Genomic DNA, 22,351 nt, shown 5'->3' with positions numbered 1-22,351 from the left:
TTCATTTCCACGTTTCAACAATATCAGGAAATACTGACGTACTTGATCCATGGCTCATAACCCATAATGACAATTCATCATGTAAGTTCAACAGTGTTTCCAAACTCATCAAATCACCTATTTAATCCTTAGTCATTGATGTTACTTAGTTCGTTGGTAAGCAAGTCTATCCCGATTACTTTAAAGTTTTCCAGAATAATTCAGACGTTTCTGAATTTCAAATACAGGTTGTACTTCATTTCATTTCAATTTATTCATATAATAAAGTCATTCTGGTATTCGTGGTTGATTTGACTAACGACTACCCACTTATTAGTACTGTATGCGCTCTAGAGTTGAGTTGCGCCAAGTACTTCCAGAATTATCATCGATCCAAATTTGAGAAGATGAACAAACATTCAAGTGATACTTATATCATTCAGGTAATGATATAGTACTAACGTTGGTTAATCACTTAAGTTGCGTTCTACAACTTTTACTGGTAGCACAACATCCATGTTTATTTGGATTTCTTAATTAATCCAAGACATTTACTTATTCTAGGTCATAAGGGCATTTTGGTCATTTTGGTGCTTAACATTTTTTTCTATTCATTTCAAAGCTTGAGTATATCCATTCATTCCTGAGCTTGGTGACATTCTTGAGTCATTTCCATTCCAGGGGTAATTTGGTCATTTTATAATTCTAGAATATTTCAATCATTTCCTTCCATCCGGTCTTATTATTTAATTCAATCTTATCATTTACTTCAGTCCTTTCGAACAATTCTGTCAGCAGAATACCTCCGATAAATTACTCTTCAAGTATTTACTTCTTATTCGAATATTTTCGGGTCAAGTGTCTTCTCAGATTTTACAAACGGAATATTATAAATTTTTCTGTACAAAGACAAGATCTTAACAATTAAATTCGTACTTAATCGAGTTAAGTACAAATCCTCAAAGTACTCTCTCATTCAGGGTCAATTCAGACTATTTTATTCCTCAAGGGCATTTTCGTAATTTCTTAACCAGATAATTTCAATATTAGCTCTTAACGAAAATAGTTATAATTTAGAGATCCTATGATCAATTACTTTCTCGAACATTCTTAATTTTGAAATGATTCCTTCACAAACTCTCATAGGATTAAAACCGGTTATCCATAATTTCCAAATAAAACTAACATTTCTTATGCACATCAGTAGTTATATCAGATCAATATGTCTTTTCAGAGTTATTAACCAACTTCCAGTGGCAATTCTTATCATTTTCCAACATAAGGGTAATTTCATAATTTTACCATATCGGAGTATTCTCATAATTTTTCATCCAAGTATCTTTAACATTTAACCCTTGATGATATAAAATATAAGTTACAAATCCAGAGCTGATTTCTTTATCACCAATCACAAACTTGTTATTTAATTCTAACAATTATCAATCTCTTATCTTAGTCATTCGATCCGTATTCAGTTACAGAATTTCTACCACATTCATATCGAGTGAATAAATTATTCAACTCCACAAAAGTGACCAACATTATCTTATTCATGCATTTACCAATATCAACATGTTCCATAAAGCATAAAGAGGTAGTAAAGTATTACCTCATTTTCCGTGTCATACTGGTTGACCATTAAATTCCATTCGAACGCCCTCGATCTTTAATTCAACTTCCTATATTTTCCTCACGATCCAGGCCATCAAAATTACTAACTCGTATCCAAATAATTTCCTTCGCCATAAAGATAGCTTATTAGAATTTAAATAATAATTTGGAAATCCAATTTGTATAATAGAATACTTATGGGGTTACTTTAATAATTAATCACTAAAAATAGAGACTGAACTGAAATAATTTACACTATTGGGCCATAAACAAAACTAATGAAAACTAGGAGACAATGCCAAGTTCTTACCATATGCTTCTTCGAAATTCCAAGCTGTATGTGGAAATCAAATAAATGCGGCTCCACCTTTGACATTGAAATTGATAATGATTTGAATAGCCATGTGTTTGCAATAAATAAATAAAATGATAATGGAATGGTCTCCACGGCAAATGCAACAATTGAAAATGCGTTGGACCCCGCGGCAATTTCAATAAACAAAAGTAGTTGATAATTCATTGGCCCCCACGGCAATACAGAACCGAAAGTCACATTGGACTTGCTCGAGTGATTGCATCGTCCACCTTTTTCTCACTTCCTTCTCTTTGTACGATTGGTTTATAGAGCATGGCTCAGTGTATAAACTTGCTTTTGGATCAAAATCTTTTGTCGTTGTATCAGATTCTATATCACGAACGAGGTATAAGAAAGCGAAGTTATGGAGGGTCTCTAGCCAACATCGATCTGTCATAGCTAAGTTCGCCACCCCTAGGAGCTTCCTAAATCCATAACCGGTCAAAGAGTCCCAGTGATGCATCAATTACCAGAAAGTACACCACTCGGTTTCCATCATGAGAGATGAAGCGGCAATACCATGCATGTAGACTCCTTGCACTACCTCTTGTCTCCTTCAAGAATCACTCGGGAGAAACCCATGTCCAAAGCAACTCGACTGCATGCGAGGCAGACATAGCTTCCGCTCCAAAATTCCATAAGTGGAATCTGAGGAAAGTTGCAGAGATGAAGCGGTTATAGTGGTTGCGTCCATTGAAACTAAAGCAACTTTCTCGGTGGGATTTAGTGGATACAAAAGCTTGCAAAAGTGAAAGCTTAAAGAAATGGATTCCACTGCCATACCATTATCCTTATTTAAAAATATATCTTTTCAAGTTGTGGTTCCCAAATATTTAAAATATATATATATAAACAAATCAATCCATGTATTTTAATCAATCACTCATCCAACAATTTGGACACATTCAACCTATCTCCTTATCTTCAATTTATTTAATAACTTAATGGTCTAATAAAATAATTATTAGCCAACCAACATCATATCATTTCATATATTTTAAACTAAAAGAAATCTAACCCCATCTTGGGGTGTGACAATTCTCTCCTCCTTAAAAGGTTTTCGTCCTCGAAATTCATTCATGTCATAGAATTGCAGAAATGACACTTCCATATGTTCTTTCATACCTTTCATGTAGCTCTTATAGAAATACAAATCCTCCTTTAATCCTTAATCAGTTGAGTATATATTCTTATCAGAACTTTTCCTCATTCCAATAAAAGAATCCGAACGAAAATTTCCTTGAGTATTCAATTCAGTCTTAGTAACGAGAATATGCTCATAGAGCAGCAGCATATCCCAATTTCATTTCCAGAGTCGAGTCAGAATTTCTCATATGAATAACTCTCATATGGCTCGTGAGGTTCTTCACAGCGTTTAGACAGATGTTCCGGTATTCCTTTATAAAAAGATAGAGTCCTAAAGGATAAAAACTTTGGTTTGCTCGTTACAGATAGGGACTCAACCTTGATGTTCCAGCTCAGAGAGGTACAATTGCAGTCTAGGGGCATGTAATAATCAGACATATTTTGACATTCGACCGGCCGGTCTATCTTGAAAAATTTTTGACTCAAACCATAGCTCTGATACCACTAAATGTAACACCCTCAGACCGATGCGGATAACCCGATCTGATCTGGAGTGTCACATTAGGGCCACCGGAGCGACCCATTGTAAAAATCGCTGAAAATTTAAAACTTTTATTAAAACATATAACTAACCAATTGATTTATCATTGTTCAGAATTAAAACAGATTTTTCAGATTCGTAAATAAAACAAAATACAATTACATGCCTCCTAATCACAAGTACCATACTCTGCAACCACGCCGGAAGAACTCCCTTACTGAAGTCGATAGATGCACTGGTACAATTGTTTTAACCTAAAAAGGTGAGTAATAGAGTGAGCTTTGGAAAGCTCAGTAATACAGAACTACCAGATGATGCTACATGACATGTAGATAAATGGAAAGCCATATAATTTCCTTATTGAATCATACGTATACCAGCTTGCAGAATAATTTAGGGTTCCCTTAGAAGTTCATCGAGTAGAAACCATAAATCTCAATTCATAAGAAACCTTTCAAAGTATGACATTTTCAGGAGATCGAATAGGATGTCTAGTGTGTTCCAACAGTATAATAAAATCATAATAGGTACAAATCATAGTCCAGTAAATCTCACAATTTCGTAAAAGAGTTTAACTTTTGAAAATCATAGTTTAAACCCTTTTCTGGTACACCCTCAGTAGTTCCCAAAAATTATTTTCCATATAGCTTACTTTATGCACATAGCAAAAAGAAAGCCGACTTAAGGATAGGCTATGAAGCTTGTATCCTTAAGCCCAAGTCAATAAGTCCATATAGCTTACCCTAAGCACACAGCAAAGGAAAGCCGACCTAATGAAACATCTTGGGGCCCTCAAGAGTCACATTAGGCCCATTTAGCTTGATCAGAGCTATTCCATCGTAATTCAATTCCAAAATTCAATTGCACCGTGACATAATTTCCATAAATCCAAAACATGGTAATCATATACCATTTCAAACAAAAATTAGATAGCAGCCATATTCCATAAATTGTCACATTAAATTGGTGCATCCATAAACAATAACCAATGAATTCGGTGTACCACATATTAAAACCAATAAAACAGTTCAGTAATAAGTAGGGAACACACTAGAGAATCCAAGTATTTCCAGAGGCCATTGTAGTTATCATTTTGGATAACATGAAACTTATAAAATTTGAACGAATTCCTGGAACAAGGTCCTATTGAGGAGAATCGATTACTAACCGATCTAGCCAGACATTTAATGTTGATACATTAGAATCCCACTATATTTTCGTGTGCTTTAGGAAAACGTTCAGGAACCTTTATACATAATAATTCTAAATTCAGATTTACTGCGAGTGATTCCATTACCCAAACAATCAGGGGTATTCAGGAATATACTTTAAATTCATAGGATTTCAGCCCAATTGAACCAAATGAGATATTCAGAATCTTTTCCATCTACGTTACTTGTTTTTTTTTTCTTTTCAAACATGACTGAAGTGATTTTAGATGAAATATAGAATTGAAGATTCAAGTCATTTACAATCTACGACTATCGATCATATTATCAAACAACTCGAGTTACACAACTCTCAAACTGATGCATGTCAACAAGTCAATTCATTATCCTTCCAGTATATTCACTCTTTAATACCATAGTGCAGATCCATAGATCATCCCCATAATCATCACTGAATAAATCTTCTAACGGTCTTTATTTCATTTCCACGTTTCAACAATATCAGGAAATACTGACGTACTTGATCCATGGCTCATAACCCATAATGACAATTCATCATGTAAGTTCAACAGTGTTTCCAAACTCATCAAATCACCTATTTAATCCTTAGTCATTGATGTTACTTAGTTCGTTGGTAAGCAAGTCTATCCCGATTACTTTAAAGTTTTCCAGAATAATTCAGACGTTTCTGAATTTCAAATACAGGTTGTACTTCATTTCATTTCAATTTATTCATATAATAAAGTCATTCTGGTATTCGTGGTTGATTTGACTAACGACTACCCACTTATTAGTACTGTATGCACTCTAGAGTTGAGTTGCGCCAAGTACTTCCAGAATTATCATCGATCCAAATTTGAGAAGATGAACAAACATTCAAGTGATACTTATATCATTCAGGTAATGATATAGTACTAACGTTGGTTAATCACTTAAGTTGCGTTCTACAACTTTTACTGGTAGCACAACATCCATGTTTATTTGGATTTCTTAATTAATCCAAGACATTTACTTATTCTAGGTCATAAGGGCATTTTGGTCATTTTGGTGCTTAACATTTTTTTCTATTCATTTCAAAGCTTGAGTATATCCATTCATTCCTGAGCTTGGTGACATTCTTGAGTCATTTCCATTCCAGGGGTAATTTGGTCATTTTATAATTCTAGAATATTTCAATCATTTCCTTCCATCCGGTCTTATTATTTAATTCAATCTTATCATTTACTTCAGTCCTTTCGAACAATTCTGTCAGCAGAATACCTCCGATAAATTACTCTTCAAGTATTTACTTCTTATTCGAATATTTTCGGGTCAAGTGTCTTCTCAGATTTTACAAACGGAATATTATAAATTTTTCTGTACAAAGACAGGATCTTAACAATTAAATTCGTACTTAATCGAGTTAAGTACAAATCCTCAAAGTACTCTCTCATTCAGGGTCAATTCAGCCTATTTTATTCCTCAAGGGCATTTTCGTAATTTCTTAACCAGATAATTTCAATATTAGCTCTTAACGAAAATAGTTATAATTTAGAGATCCTATGATCAATTACTTTCCCGAACATTCTTTAATTTTGAAATGATTCCTTCACAAACTCTCATAGGATTAAAACCGGTTATCCATAATTTCCAAATAAAACTAACATTTCTTATGCACATCAGTAGTTATATCAGATCAATATGTCTTTTCAGAGTTATTAACCAACTTCCAGTGGCAATTCTTATCATTTTCCAACATAAGGGTAATTTCATAATTTTACCATATCGGAGTATTCTCATAATTTTTCATCCAAGTATCTTTAACATTTAACCCTTGATGATATAAAATATAAGTTACAAATCCAGAGCTGATTTCTTTATCACCAATCACAAACTTGTTATTTAATTCTAACAATTATCAATCTCTTATCTTAGTCATTCGATCCGTATTCAGTTACAGAATTTCTACCACATTCATATCGAGTGAATAAATTATTCAACTCCACAAAAGTGACCAACATTATCTTATTCATGCATTTACCAATATCAACATGTTCCATAAAGCATAAAGAGGTAGTAAAGTATTACCTCATTTTCCGTGTCATACTGGTTGACCATTAAATTCCATTCGAACGCCCTCGATCTTTAATTCAACTTCCTATATTTTCCTCACGATCCAGGCCATCAAAATTACTAACTCGTATCCAAATAATTTCCTTCGCCATAAAGATAGCTTATTAGAATTTAAATAATAATTTGGAAATCCAATTTGTATAATAGAATACTTATGGGGTTACTTTAATAATTAATCACTAAAAATAGAGACTGAACTGAAATAATTTACACTATTGGGCCATAAACAAAAACTAATGAAAACTAGGAGACAATGCCAAGTTCTTACCATATGCTTCTTCGAAATTCCAAGCTGTATGTGGAAATCAAATAAATGCGGCTCCACCTTTGACATTGAAATTGATAATGATTTGAATAGCCATGTGTTTGCAATAAATAAATAAAATGATAATGGAATGGTCTCCACGGCAAATGCAACAATTGAAAATGCATTGGACCCCGCGGCAATTTCAATAAACAAAAGTAGTTGATAATTCATTGGCCCCCACGGCAATACAGAACCGAAAGTCACATTGGACTTGCTCGAGTGATTGCATCGTCCACCTTTTTCTCACTTCCTTCTCTTTGTACGATTGGTTTATAGAGCATGGCTCAGTGTATAAACTTGCTTTTGGATCAAAATCTTTTGTCGTTGTATCAGATTCTATATCACGAACGAGGTATAAGAAAGCGAAGTTATGGAGGGTCTCTAGCCAACATCGATCTGTCATAGCTAAGTTCGCCACCCCTAGGAGCTTCCTAAATCCATAACCGGTCAAAGAGTCCCAGTGATGCATCAATTACCAGAAAGTACACCACTCGGTTTCCATCGTGAGAGATGAAGCGGCAATACCATGCATGTAGACTCCTTGCACTACCTCTTGTCTCCTTCAAGAATCACTCGGGAGAAACCCATGTCCAAAGCAACTCGACTGCATGCGAGGCAGACATAGCTTTCGCTCCAAAATTCCATAAGTGGAATCTGAGGAAAGTTGCAGAGATGAAGCGGTTATAGTGGCTGCGTCCATTGAAACTAAAGCAACTTTCTCGGTGGGATTTAGTGGATACAAAAGCTTGCAAAAGTGAAAGCTTAAAGAAATGGATTCCACTGCCATACCATTATCCTTATTTAAAAAATATATCTTTTCAAGTTGTGGTTCCCAAATATTTAAAATATATATATATATAAACAAATCAATCCATGTATTTTAATCAATCACTCATCCAACAATTTGGACACATTCAACCTATCTCCTTATCTTCAATTTATTTAATAACTTAATGGTCTAATAAAATAATTATTAGCCAACCAACATCATATCATTTCATATATTTTAAACTAAAAGAAATCTAACCCCATCTTGGGGTGTGACAAAGGGGTTTGTGCCGCATCTTTGCCAACTACCATGGTAAGTTTTTTCTTTCTTTTTTCCGCTTTCTTTAGCTTTTTCTCGTTAGTAGTGTGTGTGCTTGTGCTTGTGCTTGTGCTTGTGCTTGTGCTTGTGCTTGTGCGTGCGCGAGTGCGCAAGTGCATATGAACGGACTGACATGAATTGATCTACCTATATAGATATACACACTCAGAAACACAAATAGAAGACATGAATGATTCTATCTATACTCACACGCACATGCATGCATGTGTGTTTATATTGTGCTTGAAAATGTGATGCAAATATGCATGTTCACCCTTTCAGCATGTTCTTTATGGTGCTTAAATCATAAAATTGGACTTTAGAATATGCATTAGCAATAATCATTAAGTTGTTGATATACTGTTTGGTACATAAAATAAAAAAATTTCATGGTTTTCCTAACATCTAGTATATGAAATAACTTTTCATGGAGTTGTTGCTGGACTTCTGGTTCAAAATACGCTAAAGTTCTTGTTGGGATTTGGACAAGTTTCTCCGTACTTGGTAAGTCCTAAATCAACACTCCCTCTCTCCCATCTCTGTAAATGGTGTCTGCAGTTTAATCCTTTGCTTTATGTGAGGTGTTCTTACTAGGTTACTAATGACCTCTTGTGCTTACTCTTGGTTTTTGATAGATTTTTACTGTGTTGCTGATTGTAGGTATACAGTTCTCTTAAAAATTTCTTCCCAACAATGGCAATGAAGCCAAATCCTCAATGTTCAAACACTTCCTGTCTGGAGCGGCAGGTAAGAAAGTGATTTCTGTCTTTCTGGTCATTTGGGTTTTGTTCTTCTGATGGAGTGGACTATTGCTTTGCAGAAAGAATACATTCTTGCAAAACCAGCCAGAGATGCTGCCAAGATGGAGGCTGAAGCCTCAGCTGCTGCCGCAGCAGATGTGCCACTCCATGTTGATAATGAATGGAACATAAGGTACAAATCACAACCCTTAGAGATGGACTAGTGCATCTTACACAATCTTCAACTCAAATTCTGAAAACTAACACTATTTTTTTGTTTTCGTAGTTATACGATTCTGAAATTTGACTGGATTTACAAATTTATATAGTGATCGACTGACGTGCTTCCTATGATGTTAAAAGATGTTATGGACTGTTCTACATTTACTTTATTCATGGATCATTATCGTTGTATGATTTTACTTGGGGATATTAACCAGTTTATGCAAAATTCTTTTTGCAGTGTTGTAGATGACAATGAGCTGGAGAAGAGTACTTGTGGCACAACTTTAGGTGTTTTTCTTCTCTATCCACTGTTTTGAACTTTCTTCCAGTTTCTCACTTGCTGATTTTTCTTTTATATATATGATTGCATTATCTTCTTGTGAAGTTCTGAATACATGAATTGAGGCCCCTCTATACAAAAAATTTTAGAAGAATTACTGTGTTATTCCAGTCACTTCTCTTTTAATCTGCTGATCGCGTAAACATTGGGATTTCAGATGGGATGGTATGTTAAAAGGGCACAGTTTCCATACGAAATAAAAGATTTTGCTGTCTTAGTTGCTCTTCAACACATGCTAATAGTTGGTAGCTTGCAGTTCTGACCCTATTTACAAGGATTAAGTCTCCGCCGAAATCTTGTTGCAGGACCAGTTTTCTCTACAATGAGCATGACTGTCATTTGATACACACAAATTTACAGTTTTCTTTAATTTGATTGTCGAGGTGGAATTACCTTGAAACTTTGAACTGTCCCAATTACTAACTTTCATTTGCTTGTTATCTTCTTTACCACTCTTGTTTGATCTCAACATTTCATTTCCCTAAGCTGCTTTCCTCTATTCAGTGCCAATGATTTTCAAAAGCCCCAGCCATCCGGAGCCACAGATACTGCTATCGATGATCTTGAAGATCTCCGGAGGCAACTTGATGCTCTGAATGCTACTAGTTAATGTCCCGGCATAACTTCTAGTTGAAAGATAGGAACACTCCTAGAATTAATTCTGTTACCATTGAAGGCTAAATAAAACAGTTCTGGGGGTTCAACATTCAAGCAAATGAACCCCCCCCCCCAAAAAAAAATTCCCAAAAAAATACATTTTAGGGTTTAACAAATTCTCATTCAGTTAACAAATCCATATGATACCCAAAGTTTTGGAACATGCAGTTATCTCAAACGAGTATTATTGTAGGAAACATATATCTATTTGAAAATCATCCTAAATCAGAATAACATAAATAGATTCTGTGTTACAGTTATAACATAGGATACAAGATAAGAAGTAACAATCGTGCTTGTCGAGATAAAAAACCGGTACATGAACATAAAACTACAGCTCTTTGAACTGCAGTAAAATTTGGTCCATCTGTGGTTGATGTTTTCTGACCTGCAAAAGAAAATTCACAATTCATTTGAGAAACTTTAAAAGTCAAACACAAAGAAGCCCAAGGTCATTGATGGAAATATAAATTAACAAAAAAGCACTAAGATGACTTTATTGAGTAAAACTAATATCGTGGTTATCATCAAACTGAGGATGAAGGATTTACTTTAACACCAGCCATCGATAGCAGCTTGTGCGAAGCAACATATGCAGTGTCTGTATTCAGTCTTTTCTCTATAAAATATATGACTTCTGAGACACCCGACTGCAACATACCCAAATCCATAGATGGTAAACATCAATGTTGATGAAAGGAGAAACAAAATCTATACGGAGTCGATATTTACTAAACATAAAGTTGATGGTTTGGTTCGAAGCATTGAGGGGAACATTGGTATCAAACCTGAATGATTATCTTTGCACATTCATTGCAGGGGAACATGGTCACATAAAGCCTCTGCAAAATTTCAAAACAAGATGAAAGATCCTCTCAGTGCCATTTGAGGACTTGCGGTAGAAGGGACTTGCAAGAAAAATCCGAATAAAATATAAGTAAAACTATAAAGTTTTGCTATGTTTTCACTTGGAGTCTACTAAAATTTGAATAATATATATATGTTGGTTAGCACGCTTAGCAGCTGATAGAGAACTCAAGTAACTAACCTGGCCAGCTGCGGATGCATGATTTGTATTCAAGATAGCATTGACTTCAGCATGACAAACATACCTACAACAGATGATTCAAGAATAAGTATCAAACCTAAGTATTATCATTACAAGAATGATCTTTATTATCGAAGGTTCAGAGCATACAGTTTGATTAATGCTCAAGATGAAAGACCATGAATAACAACTATAGACTAATTGGCAAGACAGAAAGAAACACAAACAATAACATTAAGCCATCAATCCCGAATCATACGTGTGAGAGTTCAGGAAAAAGCTTAGTACTCACGGATATTTCGTCTCCAATGGGTCCCCAGATTTGGACATCTGAGACATCATTCAAAGCACAAGTTTATTTAAGGATTTAGGCCTAGAAAATGATGGAATTTGTAAGCTTAGCATTCATTAATAACATATATCAAACCTTTGCCCAAGGAAGCTGGTCATCAGAACAACCCCTAGGAAACCCATTATAGCCAATGCCTGACCAAAGGGAACAAAAATATCCATCAACAATGGCTGCCTAGAATTGCTAACTTTAACTCTAAGATTGCAATTTAAGCAAAAAACTTACCAAGAATTATACCATTTGACTCACCAAGCATGCACCAACCTGAAGGGAAAAAAACCAATACAAATATTAGAGTCAAAGTTCTCGATTTGAACTTATCTAGAATTCAGACTTTCAAACAAGCAAGCAAGCAAGCAAACAAACATGGCAGCTGCAAAATTAAGCACTTTGGGTAGCTACGAATATACATAATTTAATGGAAAATTTAAACCTCTTAACAAAAAACTATGACCTGCCTGTTCGGGTCTTTGGATCTCTTAGCGGATAAGAATGCAATCGCCATAAAATAGTCATCCCATGACAAATATCTGCAATAGTAACAAAAAATTAACCTTTTTTTAGATTAGATTTTCTACCACGAATACGAGTTACGAGTAAGTATTATACTAACCCTTTGCGTTTCGATGGATCGAAAGGATCCTGGGAGGAGCGTTTCTTTGAAACGTCACCGTTTTGGGATGAATTGATTGGAGAAGACTTTTTACTAGGGATGGAGAAGAATGTATGATAAGCAAAAGCAGAGGCAAAAGCACCAAAGATGGTGGCTATCGAGACCAGGGCAACGTCTCGGCAGTTCATGAGGGGAAGGGGAAAAAGGGTTATTCCTGGAACAAAATGTTTCTACTTTCTCTACCAGCTTCAGCTACTAAGAATAGTAGCGGGAAAGTTGAGCAAGGGCGGGAGAGTGCATCGCGCGTGCGCTTCAGAGCGGGTTGGTACTCCATTTTCCCCGCCCAAAATATGGGTTTCTTTTAATTCAAGGTTTTTTTCAAAGATTTTAATTTTTTATCTTTATTTTCTTTATTTTTTAAAATATTTTTTATACCTTTTACTTTATTTATTTATTACTGATTAATGGATTGATTATTTTATAATTTATTAAAGTTTCTATTCGTAATTGTAGATAGATTTTAATACAAGTAATAAAATAACTTAAAATGAATTGTGAGATATAAGATCTACTTTGAATTATCTATGTTAATCTGAGTTAATTAACTATGATTGTATCTCTTTAATTCATAAAATTGTTAAATAAATTAAATACTAAAAACAACTATATAAAATTATCTAATTAATAAGGGAAATAATCATGAGAGCATTTCTTTAATTATTGACTAATTAAGAAGAGATTAAGTTATTAAGTTATCTTGAGTTACCATAAACCAACCTTGACTAACCATTTTCGCTTCATAGGATTTCAATTTATTTTTAATCACTTTCTTTTACTTTAATTTTCAATTTCAATTCGCATTATACGAATCTTTTACTTTCATTTTTATTTTATAAATTTGATCACTTTATGTGTATTCAACCATGCATACTACTATTACAAATTTATTTTGAATAAAAAATATTATTAAAGGCTTTGCGAGGTACCTTAAGCAAGTCTTCGTTGAGTAGGGCATGCAATGGATCGGAGATGGGTCAGGTGGAGCTTCATCCACCTCATCACCCGCTGGTGGAGCGGATGAAAAATGGATGATACTATGAATAAAACCTATTTTTACATCATACGCTCAAATTCTTCTAACATTCATAGAAACCAAACATTGATACTCAAACATTCATAGAAACCAAAACATGAACAATAAATTTTCATCAAATTCAAAAAAAAAACAAAATGGAACACAGTTTATATAGTCTTGTGCACTATGTTAGTGATACACTTTTCAAGTGAATAGATGCATCATGTATAGTCTTGTACACCAAATATAATCTTCATCAACAAACTATCACGTCTCAAAAGTCCTCTCCATCCTAGTATCAATAGGGATAAACCAATATTAAAAAATTAGACATATTTTCAACGGGATAAAAGTCAGAATTAAGAGAATAAGAATATTTACCGAGTTAGCATCAACATCAAGCACTACACTTGATGAACTTCCCTCGTTTTCCACATCAAAATCCTCCAAGATAGTAGCACATGCATGTGCATTCTCAATAGAAGCTTCTGAAATCATATATCAAACAAGACATCCGAAAATTCAAAATTAGAATATTAAAATTCCTATGTATGATTCTAAATAATCACATTAACAGACTATTCTGCATAATAAAGTAAAGGCCATGTATAATAAAGTAAAGTATATTTACCTGCCATGTATAATATATATATATATATGGATAGATGGATATATTAATGGGTGGATGGATGCAGCGAGTGATGGATCGGGTGATGGGTCAAAAAAAATTCATCCATATCCGACCCGACCCATCACCCGCCAATCATCCGTTTCATAACAGGTTTTCATCCATTTATTCGGGGCGGGTGGGTGGATAATCCACTCACCCATGGATAATTGCCAGCCCTATCGGTGAGAGCGGTGGTCTTGGGTTAAAAAATGCAACAAAGAATGGCGCATTTCTGATGAAAATTACTTATAATATGCTTCTAAAAAAAGATCATCTTTAGGTTCAAGTGTTTAAGACCAAAATATAAATGGATCTTAAACCACACAATGAATCACGTTTGTGGATGGTGCTTTTGTACATGGGAGGAGGTGAAGAATGGCGTCATTTGAAAATTCTGGTTTAAAATGGCTCAACTAATGAAATGTAAAATGACGAGGGAAGAGCTGCACTGTAACATTTTTCTTTGATCAGAATTTGGAACTTATCCAACTGCCCCCCCCCCCTGCAATTCATATATCAAAAACCAAATCATAAAGATTCAAATTTTATATCCATGAATTTCTAAGAACTAAAAATACAAGTATCAAAAACTATAACTTCGTACTGATGCTGTGATACTACATTTTCGTTTTGTAAGAGAAGTGTACGAGTAAAGAACACTGATTGATGACATGACATGGAATGTATCGAAAACCAAAACATAAAGATTTAAGATTGATAGCCAAGAATTTCCAAGAACTAAAAGAAACAAGTATTAAAACACAGCACACATCATTTCAAACTGATGTTGTGATACTACTTTCTGTTTTGTAGGAGGACGTACTACAATAAGGGTAACAACTGTATGCATGAAGAAAACAAATTGATAAAATTGATATTCACTAAAGAAACACACTTTGCTAAATCACAAAGCATCAGAGTAAGACTATGAGGTCATATTTCACAGCTATACACGAAGGTCAAAAATGAAAGGTCAATAAGAATCACAGCCTCAACTGTCGTCATAAATTTGGCAAAAAGTAACAAAGAAAACACCAGCTGGATCTCAGAAGCAATGTCCCTCCTATACATAAATAATCTGAGGTAACATAAAGAAAAAGGTAAACTATAAACTCATTTGTCCTAAACAAAGGAGAAACTAGAAAGGACCTGATGGTTTTTAGATCCAACATAGCACCAGTAATACTACAAATAACACACATACATCATCATCTTCAACATAGCATCACTGGACCAGAATCAGATCAACAAAATAAATAAAAGATTTGATGAAATCAGAGTTCAGGATACTCTTAATCCTCGAATCCAACCAAGACTAAGGTGAAATGCTAGTTTATCAAAGAAGGAATGAATATGCAAATTTTGCAAGCACGTAGAACAAAAGACATGACATTTGAGCAAATCCATCAAAGGGTCTAGCGGAGAATCAATAAGCCTACTAGATCTTCTAAAATAGCATAGTTTTTCATAAGGCATCGGTTGCATACAATGGGCTAGGCTAAAAATTCCAATAAACTTTATTTGTAAGTAAAAGAACTCAATTCAGTAATAGGGAAATAGCTATTGCTTCAAAATTGATCATTTTTGGCAGATTGAAGATAAATTCTTTTCCATAAACAATGTAAGAATTCCCCGATATTTAGATTCATCCAAATGAAAATATCCAAATATATTGTTTTTAATTTTAAACTAGCATGCAAAATCAGATTAGGCAAATTACTTAAGCGGAGCCGACGATGATGTTGTTGATAGGAATAAAGATGAGCTTAACGAAGAATCCGACGAATCCCATCACTACAAAACCAATCGCTGTACGGAACGCCACCTTCGTGAACTCTTCATAGGAAACAAAAAAAAATAAAACAAAATCCTTAAAAAGAAGGAATAAAAACCGAAAAATTCCAGCAGATCCGATATTGTAAAACAAATAGAAGGGAAGAAGAAAGGGGGGATACCTTTACGATCGGGCTTGTGGCAACGCTTGACGAGGCGGACGCTGTCCTTGGCGAAGTCTCTCAAAGGATCTACGACGTTGTCAAGGGCGTCCATTTCTCTTCTCTCTCAAAACGAAAATTGAATGTTATAGACCTCTAGTAGAAAGAATTCTTTTTTATAAACGAAAATTGAGTGGAGGCGTAGTGCAAATGCAGGTTCATAATACGTCGTGGAAGAGTTGACTTTCTTAGTCAAATTTGGAAGCCATTTTCGGCCGTACCTGTGCCCATGGGCCTCTTCCTGGACCGCTTGCCACCTTTCATTGTACTTCGGCCTACATTTTAGGTCCTTTCAATATAAACAAATCATAACCTTTTTAATGTTCGATCAAATAATCGTTACTCTATACGTTTTTGCCATTTAATCCTTATTTTCTTTAAAAAATATTTTAACACTCAACATTTATTTTAAGGTTACAAAAATCCTATCTTAGAATATTAATTATTTATTAACTAACGATTTTCATTCATAATTTATAAGGAGACATTTTTACTTTAAATGAAACATTGTTAGGGACCAAAATACTTAAAATAAAAAAAATATCGACCAAAGTAATTATTTAATCAAATATTAAAATATTTTTCTTTACGGTATGTCTTAATTAATTTAATATTTTTTAAATAAAATTTTGTTCACCTTAAATTCGAACCAAGCTTCAACCTATTGGCCATCCACGAATATATTCGTATGTCAAGTTGGATTGAGAAGCCAGAATAGAAAGAGAGAGATTCTTGCTAAAAGTTCTATCAAATCTGAACATTACTTTACTAAATGAATTATAAAATTAAAATATAACTCATTATACATTCAGATTAAGATACTTCCCAAATCTGGATAGCATAAACTACTACCGCTACTGATGGGGAAGCTATAAACACAAATGATTCTCAATTCTTACAACCAAAAACATATGGAAATCAAAAGAAAACACTCAACTATGTTCTTCTGACCTTACAAAAGAAAAACAATGTTCCTTTGGATTTAAATTATGCATCGGATACAGATGTCGAACTAGACAATTCGACAAAAGAAAAACATAGGTTGTTACCAATAGTCGATCTCCAAAAATCATGGACTTGAAAATTATGTTCATTCATATGAAAATATATCAGAAGCACAACAACAAATGAGCTAATTAAATCCCAGAACTGCACAGCATTAGAAGAGATTTTGTTTAGGTAAAGTCATAGCAGCACAAGCCTATTTGTTTTGCTGCACTTAAATTAGTTATGGGTCTTTTTCTAAATAAATAACATTTAAAAAGTAGCTTTCCAGAAACAATGGCAGACAGGTTCACATTCATAAATCACAAGCAACCAAAATTCCCAATTGATTACCCAACAGCATCACACGATTTGCCACACCATCGAACGCCCGCATCGGACCAATGACTTGCTTAGCTGCAGAAAACAACAAAATTACGAAGAGTTTAGACGATGGCCGGTATGAACAAGGGTAAGGCATGTGATAAACCAATCCTCTTTGTTTTAATAGATAAACCAACAATTCATGCTCAAATGGAAATATAACGGTAGAGTTATGTACTTCCAAAAACCTGGATTTTCCATTTTTATATATACAAAATGAACATCCTTCCAAAGTGGCTTAAAACACTAGCAGAATCACCACTTAGCAATATTCAGATGTCAACAATAATAAATAGTAGTTCGGGACATGCTACCCGAATTCTGAAAAGTCATGACCAAGGCCCGACTCTTGGAACATGAAGATAAAGATCTAAGAAAGGCAGCATGAAGACAAGGAGATTGCACCACAGATGAAAGGATAACGCTTCCATAAAACCAAAGGGAAATAAACAAAACATGCATTCTTACCATGCAAAAATAATAACTTAGAAGCAATGCTATATTTAATGCTGGACGGCATAATATGATATGCAAGTGCAAAGAATGCAAAAGTGATAAAACACAAACATGCCAATGAGATTAACTATACATATCCTGATTACCACATGGTGCAAGAGTTAGGGAGAAAATACTAATTTAGTTTGAAGGAAGCAAAAATACAAGCAGCACAAGCATAGTTGTTGGATTTACAGATAAACAACAAAAATAAAAAAGTACCAAAAACCAACCAGCATTAAAGAACGACTAACACACGTGCCCCATCCCCACCTAAACTCCCACCCGTTCTTCACTTTTCTTGCCATACCAACTTTTTGTTGTCCAACAAAGTCAAGTTGGTGTATAGTACCATTTTTGTTCATTTTCATTGGAAAATATATGGCGTCATCTATATTCTGTCAAGAATTGTCCTGGAATACTTGTTCCCAGTAAACTCACCTTTTTCTATTGTCAAGCTTTACTAAGTCTTAACCATATCATTCGGGGACGTGACTAACATAATTTCTCATTCTAAACAGGTTCTCCTTGTTCCTTTCAAGCTTTCCTATATGGAAACTATCTCCAGATTTACTGAATCGAAAACAGTTATGTTTCATCTTACAAAGCTAACTAAAGCATCTGTAGAAGCAAGGCCAGCTTAAATTACTCATAAGAAGCATGTGTTACGATGAAATATGAGTGATATCATCACCACCATCAGTGCCTAGTAGCTTGGCTTACTGTAAAGCTAAGTTCATCTCATCATCAATAACAAAAGATTGTAACACGTAAACAACTTCAACCTACCGAATGGGATCTTTATACCTAACAACTAACAAATTCACCAATGCAGTTAACCAGTTTTAGTGAGCGAAACATAGCTGATCAAGAAATATTGGAAATACAGACCAGACATCAAGACCTACAATGATCATGCTACAACCATAACCCACCAACCTCATTAACCGGTCCTCGACGAGGGAAACGGAAACACGACAGCAACCAAGACATTTTTGAAAACATAAACAAGCCAACAAGACCTACAATGATTGTACTCAAGTAGACTCATTGAAGCAATTCCATCTCTAACGAAAGTTCAAAGCATTGGAAGCATTTAGTTATCAGAAGTTCAGAACCCTATAAAATAAGCTAGAATCTCAAACAACAAACTAAACATTGCTCTAGTAAATGTTCCCCATCCCACAAAATGAATAGAATTTAAGAAAGAACTGAACTTTAGTTTTGAAATAAGAGCAAGAATTTTACGAAATCAAAGAAAATAATTTTCCACATACCCTTGTCCGTCAAGATTTCCATGACCGCCGCTACCTCCGCTTGCATACGACCCATCGTCAGGCCCCGCCGTCTGCCAAACACTCTGCCAAGCCTGCGAGGGTGGCTGGGCATACATACCACCGGTGGGGTCGACGGCTGGCCTCCCGATCATCATCCCACCAGGGCCAGCAGGACCGCCGGTAGGCTGACCCATGGGAGGATAAAAGTACGGAACTCCACTAGCGGTGGCACCCACCATCCCACCCAAACCAGCCTCATCCTTGATTTCGTCCCTGGGAACAATATCCACCAAGAAATCGAAAATGTCGGTCCTAGTAATAGCCGCTGCGATGTCGTTTTTCTGAAGCGTCCGTCGCTTGTTCTCCTCGGCGTGAAGCCAAGAACGGATAGTAAGCTCCAAAATGAAAAGCTCGCAAGCCTTGGCGAAGAGAACGGGGGCTTCAGCTGAGATCATACGGACATCTTCGTCGGCTTTCATGATCTTCTTGATGCGAGCGAGAGGGAGCTGATGGTTCTTGAAGTCATTAACCTGCTCGATTTCTTGGCGCTGGTAAGACCAGAACATTTGGAGCTGCTGCTGCTGCTGCTGGAGGAGGTGGTGGAAGGGCGCCGGCGGAGTGACGGCGATGGCGGAAGGTTGGGTAACAGAAGAAGTGGGAGGGTACGGGGAGGACTGAGCTTGCTTGCAGCTGTCCATTGGATGAAAATTTCAACGGCAGATTTTGGGGCAAATGAGGGGAAATCAGAAACTAGTGGATGGATGAACTTGGGTTTTTATATAGGGTGGGAGATTGAGGAGATGGTGGTGCTATTTTTAAGGATCAGCTAAGGTAAACTACAGCCATTGGCAGCTGATTATATTAATATTTATACATATAAATAAAAATAAAAATTTATTTTCCTAAAAAAAGTAGGTAAATTTTAAAATATTTAATTTTAATATTCAATCAATCATCTTATTGGTTGAGTTAGCGTTGAACTTGTAACACCATGCTCAATTTAGAATTTTATAATAATATAAATATTCTAACTATTGAATATTTATTGAATTTTATACCATGAATTACATCTTCATCCTCAGACTCAATTTTTTTTTAATAATTATTATAACAGAAAGGAATAAGATTCCAATGGCCCTTCAAAAGTGAAAATGTGTTGTAGGGACTATTTATTTATTTTTATAATAATTTAGTGAATCTTTGTAGCTTTGCCAAAACCTAAAGGGTCATTTCCAAGTGCTCATTCTTGATTATTATTAGTAGGAGTTAGAATTTAGTCAAATTTATAAATAAAAAAAATTAAGCTCGATTACGTTTATTAATTTATTTTTGAATAAAAATCGTTAGTTTTATTAAAAATGAATAAAAAATCAAATTATAATGAATGTTTATAGTCGGGTCATAAACTAAATATATAATAACACAAGAAAACTAGACATTTAAGATCACAAAAAGACCATATAAATAAAAAATTAAAAATTTAACCAAATAAACTCGAACAAGAAGTATATATGAATAAATCTGACTGCATCAGCAAACGAACTACAAAAAACGATCAAACTATTAAATACCGTCGACAAATCACAAATCATAATCGAGCTACATGACAAAACTATCCACGAACGCAAATAAAGTATCCAAATCCAATCTAATGGTACAAATCATGGAATATCAGCATGATAACAAATAAGAGACATCTTGATTAATCATGGCGATGTCAAATCCAATTATGACGATGTCAAATTCAACCATGAGAAAAAAAATAAACGAAAACAATTGTCAAACAACCGAAAACGTTCTATAAAGACAGAGAAAATGCGTCATAACGGTAGAATTATTAAAAATTAAAAAACAAAAAAAGTAAAGATACACTATAATAAAATAAAAGAAAAACAATGAATACCGACTATCGACGATCAATACCAAAATTAGTGTCATTGCCGATCACAAAGATAAAGAAAAAAATATCAACTTATTAAAGGCTTATTAAAAAAATAAAAGTAAACTACACCACATGTCATCAATTTAGTACCATTTTTTTATTTTAATCATTAAACTATTTTTCTAACAAAAACATCACGCGCTATATATTTTTTATTTTGATCATCAATCTTTAAAAAAATTGATTTTTTAATAAAAAATTCGTCATTTTTTCTTTTCTCAATGTTTGTATACATGTCATTTTTAATAATTTTATTTGGACTAATAATATACATGTAACAATCAATAAATAAATAAAAATAGAAGGGTTTTAGTTTATATAAGTCTTTTAGGGTTTAGATTTTAGGTTTCAAATAATAAAATTTTAATTATAAATTATTGGAAAAAAGGAGGGTTAGAAATTATTAAATATATACCCTTTTTGGTCCCTTTATTACTAAATATTAAAATTATTTAAATCCAAAATTCCAAATTAAGGAAAAAATTATCTCCATATATGAAAATTATCACATTCATTGCTGTGGGTTTAGCTGCTTAGTAGCTTAGGAGTTAGGACCACCTAAGGCTAATCCTATTTCAATGAAAGGAAGGACATCCATCACTTTTGATTCAATTTGTGGATCCCCTGTGAGACACTGGGGAATTTTTAAGTAATTGATTATGAATCTGTCTGAAAACATATTCGCATACAGGATAATGTCCTCCCTGAGTGCTGCCTTGAACAGCAGAAATGCAGTTTTCTGGTTCCCAACAATCGTCTAATGGCTTTCCCTAAATGTGCAGAAACTAATCACATTTAAAGGGATACTATTAGTGCTCTTTGCTTTACTTGAACAGATACTTGGGGGTGTTTTGCTTGGATGTGTTAGTTATATGGTAGGGGCGTAAGTGCAAAAAAATAGGTAAAATTATTTTAAAGAACTGAATAAACGTTTGCAAGCCAGTCTCTAACTCATCACAATCTTGTCTTCTGGACTTATCATTTTCATCTTCTACTCTTCTGGACTTATCATTTTCATCTTCTACTCTTGTGGATAGATAGGTTGATAGAGGCACGTGAGCGATTGAATTGTCTTTTATTAAGAACCTGTCTCTAATCTCTATATTACCCTTGAAGATTTCTAGTCCTTTTCATTGTGTCTTTCAGAAAATGCACTATTTTCTTACTGTCAAGAATTGGTTGTCTTGAATCTTGTTTGATTATCGTTTGCTCCTCTTTTGCTACCTTTCTATAGCCGCCCTTAAAGCCCACAAGTTCACACTTTATATCATGTCTGCCTCATTCATGTGACTGGAGATTAAATCGGTG

The 22,351-nt window shown here is 34.4% G+C and overlaps 3 protein-coding genes across 3 annotated transcripts; all 3 read right to left on the bottom strand.

The window, feature by feature from the left end:
* Positions 1 to 10,381: 10,381 nt before the first annotated feature.
* Positions 10,382 to 12,468, bottom strand: LOC120210079 (deoxycytidylate deaminase-like). Its single transcript, XM_039208894.1, is given in 10 exon segments — positions 10,382 to 10,597; positions 10,761 to 10,859; positions 10,998 to 11,051; positions 11,258 to 11,321; positions 11,550 to 11,587; positions 11,685 to 11,743; positions 11,835 to 11,852; positions 11,855 to 11,873; positions 12,064 to 12,139; positions 12,223 to 12,468. Coding segments are annotated over 10 exon segments (672 nt in total). The 5' UTR covers positions 12,411 to 12,468; the 3' UTR covers positions 10,382 to 10,540.
* A 1,891-nt stretch (positions 12,469 to 14,359) lies between these two features.
* On the bottom strand, positions 14,360 to 16,062 carry LOC120210109 (protein transport protein Sec61 subunit gamma-1). The gene is made up of 4 exons (XM_039208916.1): positions 15,923 to 16,062; positions 15,688 to 15,803; positions 14,992 to 15,027; positions 14,360 to 14,469 (listed from the first exon to the last, which is right to left on the bottom strand). Exons 1-2 carry the CDS (start codon positions 16,014 to 16,016, stop codon positions 15,688 to 15,690), a joined length of 210 nt encoding a protein of 69 aa, XP_039064847.1. The 5' UTR covers positions 16,017 to 16,062; the 3' UTR covers positions 14,360 to 14,469; positions 14,992 to 15,027.
* Positions 16,063 to 17,035: 973 nt separating this feature from the next.
* On the bottom strand, positions 17,036 to 19,855 carry LOC120210108 (nuclear transcription factor Y subunit C-1-like). Its single transcript, XM_039208915.1, has 2 exons — positions 19,102 to 19,855; positions 17,036 to 17,362 (listed from the first exon to the last, which is right to left on the bottom strand). The coding sequence occupies exons 1-2, from the start codon at positions 19,797 to 19,799 to the stop codon at positions 17,359 to 17,361; spliced, it is 702 nt and encodes a 233-aa protein (XP_039064846.1). The 5' UTR covers positions 19,800 to 19,855; the 3' UTR covers positions 17,036 to 17,358.
* Between the last annotated feature and the right edge of the window lie 2,496 nt (positions 19,856 to 22,351).

This window comes from Hibiscus syriacus, unplaced genomic scaffold (genome assembly GCF_006381635.1).
Source record: "Hibiscus syriacus cultivar Baekdansim isolate YM2019G1 unplaced genomic scaffold, ASM638163v2 tig00109908_pilon, whole genome shotgun sequence".
Lineage (NCBI taxonomy): Eukaryota > Viridiplantae > Streptophyta > Magnoliopsida > Malvales > Malvaceae > Hibiscus > Hibiscus syriacus.
The sequence above is the reverse complement of the archived record's forward strand: the minus strand, read 5'-3'. Positions and strand labels throughout refer to the sequence as shown.